This window comes from Physeter macrocephalus, chromosome 20 (assembly GCF_002837175.3).
Source record: "Physeter macrocephalus isolate SW-GA chromosome 20, ASM283717v5, whole genome shotgun sequence".
Taxonomy (NCBI): domain Eukaryota; kingdom Metazoa; phylum Chordata; class Mammalia; order Artiodactyla; family Physeteridae; genus Physeter; species Physeter macrocephalus.
This window is the reverse complement of record NC_041233.1, coordinates 84,138,793-84,152,880: the sequence shown is the minus strand read 5'-3', so window position 1 is coordinate 84,152,880 and position 14,088 is coordinate 84,138,793. Positions and strand designations below refer to the sequence as shown.

Here is a 14,088-nt window from a genome sequence, read left to right as displayed (position 1 = left end):
AGACAGACATGCGTCTCGGAGCCGCCCACACCGCCTGCGGCCGAGGGAGCAGGTCCCAGGGTACACGCTGCCGTGGGAGCCCCTCGGGGAGAGCCGGGGCCACTCAGCCTGCGACAGGAACAGCACCTCCCAGTGCACGGACATGTGGTCCAGCGAGCGCCAGCCAGAGCCTCGGCCTCCTTCCCTATCACACACGCACACACACCCCCTCGGCGCGCGCGCGCACCCACACATCTTCTGGAGAGCAAGAGCCCCGGTTTGCCTGGCCCGCGCTCAGCTCCAGGGCCCCTCCTGTGGTGGCCAGGCCGGCCCGAGGCCCAGGGGGTCACCGTGCTCTAGGGGGGAGGTCTGTGGCCAGGTGCCGGGCCGTGACCGCTGCCCCTGGGTGTCGGGTGGGGGGGAGCTCGCGTGGTTAAGACGAGGCCACTGGGCAGCGTCTTGCCTCTCGGCTGCACCAAGTGGGGCCCAGAGCAGGCGCCCGCGAGCGCGATGAAGAAACGCACACCCTGCTGCCTCGGCCGCAGGAGGGGCCTGGCAGGGACCCCGCCCTCAGGGGAGCTCATCAGAGGGCTCCCTTCCTCGGTCTTCAGGGCCCGGGCGGCCTGCCTGACACAGAGAAGGGCCGTCCCGGGTGCGCGCCGAGGACCTGAGGCCGAGCAGGGGCGGCAGCCGCGCCGGGCTTTCCCCGGGAAGCACCGCGGGGTGGTCGTCCCGCATCGGGCGGGAGCGACCCCGAACAGCCCCCATTCCGTTTCCTCTGACTTCCCCGAGGAAGACCCTTCTGGAGAAGCGCAGCTCTTCAGAGGTTCTCCTGGCAAAGCCCGGCCCCCGGGAGGAGGGACCGCCTTGATGGCCGAGAACACACGGACTCCGAGGGCCTGAAGGCGCAGACGTCGCCGGGCGGGCGCGGGCGGGCGCGGGAGGGTGGCAGGCCGCCGCCCGGGGTCCGTGAGAGGCGCCGCTGTGAGGCCGTGTCAGCGTCGGAGGCGCCTTCGCCCTTTTTGTTCTGTATCATCAGCTGTTCACAAGAACAACAACCTCCATAAAGACGCTTTCATCTCCTCCCCAAGACGCCCGCCAGCTCCCTACCCGCTGACCGAGGGGCGACAGCGCCCGCCCGCGGCCGGCTGGGCAAGCCGGGGGAGCTTGGCTGATTTTTCTGGAAGGAAGCAGCGCGGGCTCTTTCTAGGCTCGTGTCCAGCAGGACCGGGCTGCCGCTCGGGGGTCGCCCTGCCCGCAGGGCATCCGGCCGGGGGACCCGCCACGCTCCAGGTTTGGCCTCTTGAGAACGTCCCCGGCCCTCCACAGACACACCAGCGCTCAGACCTGCCGGGCAGTGGGGGACAAGGGGCGGGGGGAGAGCAGGGCCCCTTGTCACCTCCTTCCGTAACCGAGCAGGACGCTCCGGGGCCTCCCCGGGACAGACCCCCGGCCCCTGTCCCCTGCCTGCCTCTGTCTGCAGAAAAACTTTAGCCTCCTAGGCCTTCCCTGAGCTCCAAAGGATAACTTTAATCAGAGAAGTGAGAAACCGCAGACAGGCTGGGGACAGTTCACGGGGCCTTCCGAAGGGCCGGCGCAGGTAACGACCAGGTGCGACGCCCCCTCCTGGCTGAGCGGGAGCCCACCCTTGCCAGGTCGCATGCGCAGCCAGAGGGCAGGAGGCTGGGTGGCAGAAACGCCCGTGGTCTGGGGCAGGGGCTCAGGCCACCGCACAGCCTGCGTCGTCTCCCTGGCCGGCACCGTGATGCGGGGCGGGCTCTGCAGTGCTTCCTGGTCCTCTTCCAAGGCGGGCGCGGTTAGTGCTGGGATCCCGGCTGCTGGGGCACCGCCTGGGCACCCGCCCCCCCCACCCCCGCCCCGCGAACGTGAGCGTAGGGCCGGCTGCTACCTCCGCGAAGCCAGGGTCCTCACAGGCCCCGCTGGCACCTGAACCTGTACCTGGCAGCCACCGGTTTTTAAAAACAGCCGCCAGCCTCCAAAAACGCATCCATCACCACGGCTGTCAGCGGTGACGGACGGACGGCAGGTGGGTGCGGCGGGGCCACGCGGAGATGGGAGCGCCTGGCACTGCTGTCACTCTTTGTCACTGGCCAGCTGAGCGCCCAGCTGCCAGTTGCCACCGCGCAAGGCATGAAACATACTCTCTGAGCCGGCGGGAGGCTGCATTATTAATTAGTTCGGGATGCACAGCCCATTAGACGGCACATGAGCATCGTGTTTAATTTGTCTGTTTTAATTACGGCTTAAGAAGTGCCAAGTTTGATCACAGGATCATCTTTTCAGTTCTGCTCTGCAAGCATGTTTGTATTAATTTGCATCTGAAACGCGAAGCTCTAATTCCGGGCGTGGGAGGGGCAGCCATTCACTTTGCACAAAGCACTTCTTTCCGACGCTGGTGCCAGCGAGATGCCCGCGACCCCTTGCTGCAGAGGACCGGCGGGTCTCCAACTTGCCCTGGAGCCCCTGGCCGACTTGTCCTTCCAGAAGCCCCTGCCCGCTGCAGCCCAGGGTGAACATTCGCAGCCTCTTTCTCCCTGCTGGGCAGGATGCTCGTGTTTCCGGAAGGACCTGACTCCCCTCTGGAAGCCTCCAGGAGCTTGGCGGGGTGAGCACCAGAGGCAGGGCTCCCCTGGGCATCCCAGGGGCCCAGGGCTGGGGAGGGTGTACCTGCCGCTCTAGTGGGGGACCAGCAACCAACAGCAAAGCCCAGCCAAGTCGGCTTCTCGTTGGGCCGGCACAAAGGATGACCTCAACTTTCCTCTTCAAGGGGGCCACCTGCCACCTCCACGGGTCGGGGCCTGCATGGCCTCTCCCACCCCGGGACCCGGTCTGTAGGCACGAAACGCCGGGGTCTCTAGAGGGTCACCGCTGAGGGCAGCCGCTCACCCGGGGAAGGGACAGTTTCAGGCCTGGGCCCTGGCTCAAGCCTTGGTGCGCCTGGCTCTGACCGGTGCTCTTTCCTGGGCCGTGTTGTTCGGAAGGAAAGGGCAGGTGGCTGCACCCCCTGGGCACAGTCCTTGGCGGGGGTAGGGCGGAGGATGAGCTGCCTGCATCCCAGGCCCCTCCCCCTCTTCCCGGTGCCCCGGTGCCCACCTGGAGGCCGCCTCCACCCTCAGTGATGCCCCCGAGCACTGCCTGAGAACCTGCAGGACACTGTGGCCCCCGCCGGGCCTTGCCCACCAGGCGGCCCATCCCCAAATGTGCCCCGCTGACCCCCGGCTGTGCAAGTCCCAAGAAGTGGCCGCCTTCGCCTCCCTACAAGGCTCTCCTGCGACAGGCAAAGCCCCTGAAGAGGTGTCCCGCGGCCGCGGAACACCGGGCGGCCTCGTTCTCACGCTGCTCTGCACATTCTGGGAGCTGGGACGGCTGGCAGGCCTCGAGGAGCCATCCACTCGGTCTAACAGCCTTTCGGGGAAAATTTGGAGACCTTTTCTCTGGCGTCCACAAAGCTTCTCTAAGTTGTTTGTACAGTTAGAAACCCTTTCAAAAAGCCATGCCAGCCAGCAGAGTGTGATGTTCCAAGAGGCGCTTCCACGGTGCTTTAAAATTCAAGACCTTAACAGGTAGCTAATGAACGCTACCGAAATTAATCTTCAGCAAAAGAAACTTGGTCTTTTTCAGTTAAACTTTTAGAGCTAGCTTTGCCCACAAGTATGTTTTCTGAGTTAGCATCGATCTCTCCAGCGGTGGGAGAGGACACGGGCCTCTGGCAGGAAGGGGGCTGCAGAGCGTCCCCAAGTTCACGTCCACCCAGACCTCAGCCCACGACTGTTTTGTCAACTAGGGCCTTGGCAGATGTGACTGGTCAACGTTCTCGAGCCGAGCTCACCTTGGATTCAGGGTGGCCCAAGTCCAGTGACTGTCCTCACAAGGAAAGTGAGGCAGGGAGGAGCCACGTGAGGACGGAGCAGAGGCTGCGGTGACCCGGGGACGCCTGGGCCACCAGAGCCGAGGAGGCAGGAGGGAGCCCCCCCGACCTCAGACTTCTGCCTCGAGACCGGTGTCCCAGCCGCCCGGTGTGTCCCAGGACACTGGCACAGGCGGGGACACGAAACACAACACAGGAAGGTGCCACCAGGCACAAGCTGTGTCTTCCGTGGGAACTTCAGAACATACCAAGTTCATTATAATTCTCCTGATCGGCTGGACACGTCTGGGGCCAAAGGTGACGTGGCAACCCGGAGGGGACACGCGGGCGCAAGGGTGGGGTCCGGGTGTCAGGCACCACGCGACCCGCCTACAATTCCCCCGTTGGATCCCTGCTTCTCCGCCAGGGCGCTCAGCCTCAGGACTGACTGGCAGCTTCCCGCACAGCCTGGGCGTTTCATGAACAGTTGATGGCTGTGTTGATGAGGCGTGAGGAGAAGACGGTCTCTCATCCCCAGGGCTGAGGTCTTCATCTGACCAAACGGGCCTAACAGCTCCCTATACCAGAAGTCACACTCCACGTGCTGGGAATACAAATCATTTCCCATTGGTTTGCTTTACCTACATAGTAAACTGTGGGCAGAGATGTAAGCTTTCGTCAACCGAACAGCCATTTATCCACAGGATAGCCGGACCGTATGGTTTAAAGAACCACGTGCACAAGAAAACCCTCCAAAAATTAATGCACGAATCTTAGACACATCTGTTTATTCATCGAGCAAACAATTCAATTAAACGCCATTGATTCCTCCCTCCTTTGAAAGTGCCAAATTCACAGCCCTGGACAACGGAGCGCTGGGTTTCTCACGTGTGCGGGTGCCCAGCCAGAGCAAACTCCGGGGCAGGGGCAGTGTCCAGCGAGCTGTCGTGGGCAAGCCCAGAGCTCGGGGGTGCGGGGGTGTCCTGCTGGCATTCAGGTCCACTTAGATGCGCTGCCACACTCCGGGCGGCTCCCAGAAGAGGCTGCGAGGAGGCTGAACGGAGCCCTGGGTGAAGCTGCCGATTCCGCGAGGGAGACTCCGTGTGCCCGGAGGACGAGGGTCTCCTGGAGCCACCCCGCTCCGCCAAGCCTGACGCCTACAACCAGGCCCGCTGGGAAGAGCTGCTGCTCAAAACGACCACGTCCGCTTGGGGTGCAGTGGGACCTCCTCGGGCCGGAGACCCTCCTGGCCACGCCCCCTCACCGGAACCCGCTCTCCTGCGCACGCGCGGGGCGGGGCGGGAGGGGCGGAGGGCCCCTGCTTCCTGCCCCCCTGTGGTGGGCGGCCCGCCTGGGTCAGCCCTCGCGTGCCCAGGACCCGTCCGTGCCGTGGGTCCCCCTGACCTCTCAGGACCACTGACATGGGGTGCCCAGCACAGTCCAAGGGGCTTGCGATTAAGGCACAGGGAAAGGCCTAGCCTAGAGCGGACGGATGATTGACTGTTTAGGAAATGACCTCCTGGGGGAAGGGGCCACACAAAGGCCTAACGTCTGTGACTCTTACCAGCAGCGGAACTGCCGCTCTGCACCTGACCTCACACACAGTCGCCCACACAGAGAAGGGGCAGACACCCAGCGCCCCACACCTTCCCAGGTGTGCTCACCAGCTGCCCGGACGGCGGGACACCAAGGCCGGGGGCAGGTCCAGCGGCGGCCAGGCCGAGGGAAGCCGAGGGCCGGGGAGGCCAAGGCGGGGTCACTTGTGCACATAGTTCCGCCTCCCTGAAAAATCAGCTGTTTGTGAGGACTGCCTACAAAAAACAGCATTTCACGTAGTTCCTTAAGTCAGTTAATTAGCTGGAAAAGCGCTCAAGAACGAAGATCCCCTGTACTTTCCTGAAAGAAGAGGAACTTAGTAAAACCTGGGCAGTCCACCAAATATCGAGGCTTTTGGCCCGGAACTTTCAGGCTGTTGGTCCTTGGAGACGCTTGGGGCCCCCGGTGGCCTTCAGAACAATGCGCCCCTCGGGGGTCTCACTGTGGATCCACAGGCCAGGCAGCCCCTCAGCACTCGGGGGCGAGCCCGCTCCCTCCTCCGCGGTCTGGTCCTCAAAGCTCTGCTGCTCGGGGGACGACCTCGGGCTGTTCCAGACCAGGAAGTGAGCGCCCGCGTCCCTGCTCAGGCTCTGCCCCCTCTCACTCACGGTCAAGGACGGGTGGCCGTGGGTCCTGTACCACCAGCCCCGACACCCTGATGATACCGGGGCTGGGCTGCCAACTCTGGGAGGAAACACAGAAGGATGGAGCAGCCCAGCCGCGGGCAGCGCCTCCCTGGCCGAGTCCAGGGTCCATCATGACCCCGGCCAGCACCGGCCACCTGTGCGGTCACCGTGTGGCAGGAGTCCTTCCTCTAGGAGATAGGACGGGTCCCTGAGGTCAAGCCAAGGTCTGAAGGTGAAGGCTCAGGAGAAAGGGCGCCGGGCAGAGAAGTCTGGGGAAGGGGAGGGAGTCACGTGATCGGCGGCAGCCACACGTGTCCCGACCACGCGTAGTCGGCCCAGCTCCGCCCACGCCCCCCTCACGCCTGCTCACGCCCAGGGCCGCGTCCTCCCGCTTCCCACTCCGTAAGAAAAGGAAATCACGACTCTGCAGGAGCCTCCCGGCCGCCGGCCATGCGCCCAGCTCAGCGCCCCCCATGGAAACCGGAGCCCCGCACGCATCACACGTCCCGTGACAATTCCGCCCGCGTCCAGAGCCGCTGCCCCTTTTGTGGCATTTGTTCTCCTGGCAAAGAAAAGGCCACTTTGGAAACCTCCCGGACCTCTTCCCAATGCGCCTGCGGCTGGTGGCTCCCGTCCATCAGCTCCGGTCTGTCCAGGGCCCTTCAGGCGGGGCCCTCGGGCGAGGAGAGAGGCCGTTCCGGCACAGCAGGCTCACTGGGCCCAAGTGCCAGCCAGAAGCGATCTGCGCTCGGGGGCTCACCCCAGGAAAACCAGCGCGGCTAAAATTACCAGAGGAGGCGCTGTCGGTGAGGGCGCCTGGCCTGCGGGCACTGGGCCGGGCTCCCCGCGCCCTCACAGCATCACACGTGCACCGGCGGATTTCAACAGGCGGGCATCGCACCCGTGGCTCGAAGGCGCGGAACCCATGGGACCTTGGATCCGGGTTGCTGATTGAGCCAAACTCAAAATGAGGGGGGTGAAAGTCAGCAGAACCAAATACAGGATTTTATGGTCCTCAGTGGAATTCATTTGTCTATTTGAAAACACTACGAGTGGTCGAAAGCCCCCTCCCCACACTCAGGCGCCTCTCACTGCTCAGTTTTAAGAGAGAATCTTCTGCCGAGAAGGGAGGATTACTTGTACCTGAGACGCCAAAGGAAGATGACAAGAGGGGACCACCGGGGTCTCCCCCTGCTGTTTCCACCATCACTGCACGCGCACGCTTGTGTGTGCCCCGCTCTGGACAGACCTGGGCTGGACCCTGCACGCTGTGGTCTCCCTCCTGCACCCGGGCCTGGGTGGACCCGCTCACCTCGGGTGGCTGGCGGGCCCCCCTTTGCTGCGGCCTGGGGCACTGCCATCAGCACTGCAGCCCCAGGAGAGAGGGGCAGGCGCGGCCGCGGGGCTCAGGGCCGCGGACCGTCTGGGAGAAGCCGGCCCCACGCAGAGGAGACCGCGCTCCAGGCCACGTGGCGGGACCTGGTGGGGCCGACGAGCTGGCCTTCCGACCCGGGCGCCTCGCGGCTGGTGCCCATCCAGGTTCCACCTGCGCCTGCTACTCAGCGGGAGCGTCACCCAGGGGCCTGAGGTCACCCAGGAGAGTCCCACAGCTGGGGGGAACCGGCGCGTACGGCTGACCAGGGGCTGCCTTCTCACAGGTAGCTTCCTCCTCTTTCCTCTCCCGACGGTCAACAGCGGAAACTCCAGGCTCAGCACACGTGTGCCGACGCGGGTGACCCGACCGCTACCCAGCTACTCGTCCTGAGGGGCTCCCGTAACAGCCCCCTTTTGACAGTAAAACGTTCTCCATGAGGAGTTTCTGCCTTAAATAGAACCAGTGAGCGGGACGGTGGGAACGCGCCCGTCGAGGATCACGGGCTTCCGCTGTTTTCCCAACACGACTGAACACGCGTGAGGCTCCCAGCGTGGCCTACCTCCACCACGGACTTGGAATCCAGCCGGAAGTTGAAATCGCCAAAGACAAAGTAGGACGCTTTCTCGAATCGCTGGTCAATGATTCTGGGAGGAGAGAAGGAGAGGGGGTTACTGAGGCACGACGCCCGCCACGCCCGGCCTCTCCCCGGGCTCCCCACCACGCGTTTCCTACCGCCTCCTGCTGAAGGACGCTTGCACCCTAGTGACCGTGATCAACACGCGTTCCCCAGACGGCGCCCAGCTTGCCAGCACCGAGGTGTGCGCCAGCGCGGTCCCATCCGCTGGGCCGGGGCCGTGAAAACCACGTTTGGCGGGAAACGACGGCCTGCGCCAGGGAAGGAAAAGGGCCACGCCATACGCCAGACAAGGGAGAGCCGCCAGGAGCGGGCGACCCACATGAGCCCAGGACGCCTCCGTCTGGCCCGTGGACGGTTCCTCTCATCGGTGGTGGACACCTGACCTCATTCTCAGCGTTGTAGCTTATCCCCACTTGGATGTTTGGAAGCTACAAAGTAAGAGCGACTGTTTTTTTTTTGAAGCTAGGTATCGCCTTGCTCAAAAAACTTTTTCCACGTATTTTAAATCAATCACAATTTATTTCATAGGGATTCTTCAGCTGAGAAACGCAGACACGGCAAACGTGACAGTGATTTGTCAGCGTCCCCCCCACCCCGGCCCCGTACAGACCTCGCTTCCCCGGTAAGAGGCCAGGACACCACCCAACCCCGATCCTCCACTCACTCGCTCCCCCACCCCCTCCCCGCCCTTGGTGGCAGCAGGGTCCTGGCTGCACTGGCCTCAAGGGCAAAGGAAGCAAGCGCGGGTCACTTCCAACTCAAAGCAGGACACAAACCACGGCTAAGAAGACAACCCGCAGAGCAGACGTGTGGTCTGGGCAGAAGGGAAGGGGGGTTCGGTGACCCAGGTCCCCAGTTCCGCCACCCACTGGTGGCTGCACTGACACCCCCGCTGAGATGGAGCAGCACGGCCCAGGGGCACGGGGGGCGGGGGGCGGGCGCCCTCCCCGTGGCCCGCGAGCTGCGATGGACTCTGAGAAAATAAATATTACAGGCGGGCAAAGCCGGGAGCACCCCTCACCCAGATCAACTCAGAAATTTCTGGCCGGCACCGAGAAACCCGGGTGACGCCGGCCCTGCCCCGTCCGGCCCCCAACGCCGGGGAGCGGCCTTCCCAACCTGATTCATTAGCCTGAGGAAGGAAAGGTGACTGACAGCGATGACATCACCGCTGTTTCGTGACGGTGGCCGCTGGGCTGGAGAGACAGTCCCGTCCGCACCCCCGGGGACGGCGGGCTGGGGGCTCCTGCTCGCGCCCGGCCTGCTTTCCTTTCTGGTTCCTTGCCTCCTGCTGTTGCAGCTCCAAGAGTTTCCCTGTAAAGTGTGATGCTCTGTCTGTGCTCACGGTACCTGGCACGCACGAGCCTTAATTTTCACGCAGGAAACACACCCACGTCCCCCCAGCTGCTGGCCCTTCTCCCCGCAAGGCCGATTCCCGACAAGTCCTTCTCTCGTCTTCCTGGCAGAGTCTGTAGGGCAGCCTTTAATCCATCTGGAATTACGCGTGAAGAAGGGATCTTAGTTTATCGATTTTCCCAACAGCCGACCGATCCAAGCCCTTTATTAAACATTCAATCCTCTTCCCCTTGAGTTTGTACAGAACAGGAGTCCCTAGATTACATGGGTCTTTTTGAGACTCTCCTTTTCTGCTGATCTTTTACCTATTCCTGTATGCTTTTAAATCATAGGACTTCTTATGGGGAAGCCCTGCTTGTTGAAATTCTTCTAGGAATTGTCTCAGCTGCTTTCATATTTTCTTGCATGTTAATTGCTGTATCACATAGCTAAATTCCACAAAAAGTCTTGTTTTCCTGTTTAGCTGGATTGATTCTCACACATGCGAATTTGAAGACAAAGGACGTATTTTAACAGATTGTCATTAACAGTGCAGTTAACCAGTAACGTCACTTCTTGTGTTAAAAGTTAAACCTTTCTGTGGAGGAGACGTCGCTCAGGGATGAAAACACAGGGAGGCCGGCGGGTCGGCCCCGGGGTTGCCATGCGTCCAGGACCGGCCGTGTACCCCACCCCGTCCCACCCGCCTGGCACCCACCTGGCACCTGCGGGTGAGGTGGGGGAACCCGCCCCCACCGACTGTCTGTCAGCAGGAGGCTATCCGAGCCATCTTGAAGGAAGTTAATCTCTTCTGCCCTTAAACAACTTCAGAAGAAGAAAATACCTCAGAGAACCTGCACAGGTTCCTGGAAAGGCCGACAGGGCGTCCCACCATCAGGACGTCGGGGCACGGACTCCGTGGTCGCCCATCTTCTGGGAGGGGGACCCGGTGCACAGGCCCCACCAGGAAAGGAGAAGCAGCCACGTCCCTCCCGGCCCCGCCTCCCAGGACCAGTGAGCGGATGAGAGAGACACACCCACTGGGGCTCCGCCACGCTGTTCTTTAACACACCCCCAAACGGAACTATTCACTGCAGCCCTGCCGAGTGGCGGCTGGCTGTGTGCGGAGGCCAGAGACGCCTGCGGCCCCGGGGCCTGTGCCTGGGGGTGGACACGGGGGCCACCCCCAGTGCCCTCACCCTCCAGCCTCACGGCTCTGCGACCCCACGTCACCCGCTCTGCTCCCAGCAGCCGCGCAGCCCCAGCGCGAGGACCGCCAGTCCCCGCAGCTCCCCGAGGCCCGTGGGCCCCAGCCCGCCCGCAGGCCCTCGGGGGCACCTCCCGGCCTCAGCCCCCCCGCGCCCCCGGCCCAGCAAGGCTGCCTCCAAACAGGGGCCTGGGGGGTGCCCGTCGGGGTGTCCCCGGGGCAGGGGGCTGGGGAGCAAGCTGGCACCGCGCCGGGGACCCCGCGAGGTCTGGGCTCAGTGGTCACACGGCACCTCCTCACCGCCGCCACCCGGACCTCAGGCCACTCAAGGGGACTTCTCTTTTCTTTCGTTCTTTTTATTTATTTTTTAAGAAAAAGTAAACCAAACCGAAGCTTCGACTTGATTTGCTGAAGGAAGGAGGGCGAGCCGTCACGCTTCCTGGGCGGAAACACTTTAAATGTCCACTGTAAACCCGCACATTTTCTCCTGAGGGTGTATCAGCTTCTGTTGATTAAGAAGCCCAGAGAACAACGTCCTTGAGGAAAGTCGGCGTGGCAAGTGGAGAAACCACTGCATTCACAGGCGAACCGGCTGGCTGCTCTCTTGCGGCTTCTTACACTTAACGTGGTGCCGGGTCACACGCAACACCTGAGCAAGGCGATGGGGACACGGCGCACGCGTGAGGCCAGAGCGCTCACAGCGCCCCTCGATCCTCAACTGTTCCTTGAGCCAGAGCATTTGCCTTAAATCTCGGCTTGGAAAGCCGGGCTCCAGCCCTGCAACAGGAAAGGCTGGCGCTCCACGTTTCCTGGGGTCGAAGCCTTGGAAGGTGCCTGAAGGCGCTGGAGGTCACGGCCACGCTAGCTCTCCTGCTGCAGGGGGCCACGAGGGATCCGCGGGGGAGGCGGCCAGGGGCCCGGGAGCCGAGGGACGCGCAGGAGGTCCGGCCCGGGCCTGGGCCCCGGTCCCCGCGCGGGCGGTTTCCCGGGAGGCACGTGGAGGCGGGCGGGCATCAGACGATCTGGGTGAGGCAGGAGCCCGGCTGACCGTCCTCGCCGCTGGCGGACGGGTGGGAAACGAGGGACCAGGGAGCAGCGCAGACAGCCGGCACCGCGCCGGGGAAGCAAAAGACTCTTCGGCTACTTAAACGCCAGAATCCATTTAGAGGTAATTTCCTTTTTAAAAGAGAACAAATTTCAGATTTAATACGGGACTAAATCAACTTTAAAGAGCTCTGGGGGTTCGGAGGGAAAGAACGCTGCATCTGGCGGCCTTCCTGGAACCCGGCCCCCGCGGCCTCTTTCTGGTGACGGACGGGGTGGCCCGCGGTGACTGGTGGGTGACGTGATTTCATCAGCTTGTCTCGGATCTTGTAATTCTATCATTAAAATCCTAAACTTTATCATCTTTCCGTGCCCTGCTCCTTTTGATGTAATGGCCTGAGCCCATTAATAACATCGCCGTCCGAGGCGAGATGGAAGGGCTGTCACGGGGAAGCAGTCGCCCGAGCGCCAGACCGCGGCCCGCAGCCCTCACTTTTAATTTCAACATAGTGCCATTTGGGCCAGCAGGAAAAAAGCGTTGTTTTAAAATTAATTACCTTGTCAGTAGCTATTATGATTAAAAAGTAGGTCCACATCAATACCATGTGCCTAATTCAGAAAGAGAATTACAAGAAGAGCCATAAAAATCAATGCTTTAGGCCCTGAGAACGGAGTCTCTTTCTGTTCTGACGGGCGATTTCATGACGCGAGGAACCTTGCTGTGCCGAAGTGTCCCCACCCGCTCAGGCTGCCTGTGCGGAAGGAAGGGGCCGAGGACGCCTCGCGGCTTGAAGAGCCCGATGGCAGAGGCGACAGCCCTGACGGGGCCACAGATCAAATACCTGAGGTCACACGTCTCTACCGGGGGCGGCTCGGGCCTCGGACAGGACGCCGGGCGGCGGCGCAGACGAGGGGCCGTCGGGCCTGCCCACCAGGCTGCACTCCAGGGTCCTTCCTTTGTTATTTTTAGCTACTGAACGTGGTAGAAACCGACCTCCGCTTTCGTCTCAGATCTGGGAGAGGCCGTGTGCTCAGGTCAAACAAGTTGAAAGAGCGAAGCATGGACGGCAGGAGGTTCCTACGACTGGCCGCCGACTTCAGGGTCTTCGGAGTTTCCCTTAGTCTTAAAGTGTCGGATTGAAGGGTTTATCACGCGTGCACCTAAGCTGCCTTCTACAGACCGACCTTCCCGGAAGCTATTCTCACGACTGCACGCTTCGCTCTGCCCCGTGTGCTGGCCTCGGGCTTGGGCCGGTGGGGCTGGCAGCCCCGGGGGACAGTCCCCTATCGTGACAGCCGCAGGCATGAGGGAGCCTGTGGGGAGGTGGGTTGTCCCAGACGCACCCGAGGCAGAGACAGAGGAGGAGGATCCCGTGTGAAGGCAGGAAGGACACATCTGGGGGACGGAACCTGAGCCAAGTCCCAGCGACGCATGCCGACACGCATGCCCCGCCAGCCGGCACCACGCGCTCCTCCAGCCCGGCGCCCCAGTGACCTGTGAGGTCACCCACACCTCCCGCAGCAGCAGGCACCCTGGGGCTGGGCCCAGGGCTCCCCAGCACGGGCGACACACGAACCCTCAGCCACTCGCGTGGGGTGGACCGGGGGAGTCGCAGCACGATAAGGCCGCACCCTCGGGCAGCAGAACATGGAGAGCACCGGGGCAGCCGCCGTGGCTGGTTACAGAACCCACTCTTTCCCGTAGGCTTCCAGGGACCGCCCCCGCTTCTGAAATGCCCCTCTGGTCTCAGCCGGCTGGTGGCCGGAGCTCGGCTGTTGGAATGAGGCCATGAGGCCCCGCGGGGGCTGGACTGTCCCTGAAGTCTTACGTTGAAGCCCAGCCCGTTGAGACAGTCCTGGAGACGGAGCTCTCAGGAGATGATCCAGGTCAAATGGGGCCGCGAGGGTGGGCCCTGATCCGATGGGACAGGTGTCCTCGTAAGAAGAGGCACCAGGGCTGCTTCTGCCACCTGAGAACACAGCAAGAAGGCAGCCCCTTCCAGCAGGAAGGGGCCTCTCCAGAGCCGGGCCACGCTGGCCCCTGACCCCAGACCCGCGGCCTCCAGAGCTGAGGGCGACGAAGTACATCGTGGCCGCGGGCTCTCCAGTAATCTGCACGGTTGGTCCGGCTCCAGCCAGGGCCTGAGTTTCCCGTCTGTGCACCGAGATGTCCTCCAGCCCACGAGGCTGCCTCTGTCGGGGGGCCCGGTTCCCCGCTCTGTCGGGGGGGAACAGGAGGGGTTCAGGCCCCCCCATGGCCGGCGCTTCTCAATCACATGGCTGTTTGTCACCCTCTGGTGCCCATGCTCCCTTCGATGACAACGGCCTCCAGGGCAGGGCTGTGGGTGGGGACCTCCGCAGGCGCCCTTCGATGACAACGGCCTCCAGGGCAGGGCTGTGGGTGGGGACCTCCGCAGGCGC

At 62.8% G+C, this 14,088-nt stretch overlaps 1 protein-coding gene across 5 annotated transcripts in view; it reads right to left on the bottom strand.

The window, feature by feature from the left end:
• INPP5A (inositol polyphosphate-5-phosphatase A) overlaps positions 1 to 14,088 on the bottom strand; it is a 179,839-nt gene that overhangs the window by 26,970 nt on the left and 138,781 nt on the right. For all 5 annotated transcript variants that reach the window (XR_008616268.1, XM_007101183.4, XM_028480950.2 and 2 more), the window contains one exon: positions 8,004 to 8,088. Coding sequence is in view for 4 of the 5 variants with exons in the window: in XM_007101183.4 (XP_007101245.1) it covers positions 8,004 to 8,088 (85 nt within the window). In the remaining variant the exon portion in view is untranslated. The remainder of the gene's footprint in view (positions 1 to 8,003; positions 8,089 to 14,088) is intronic.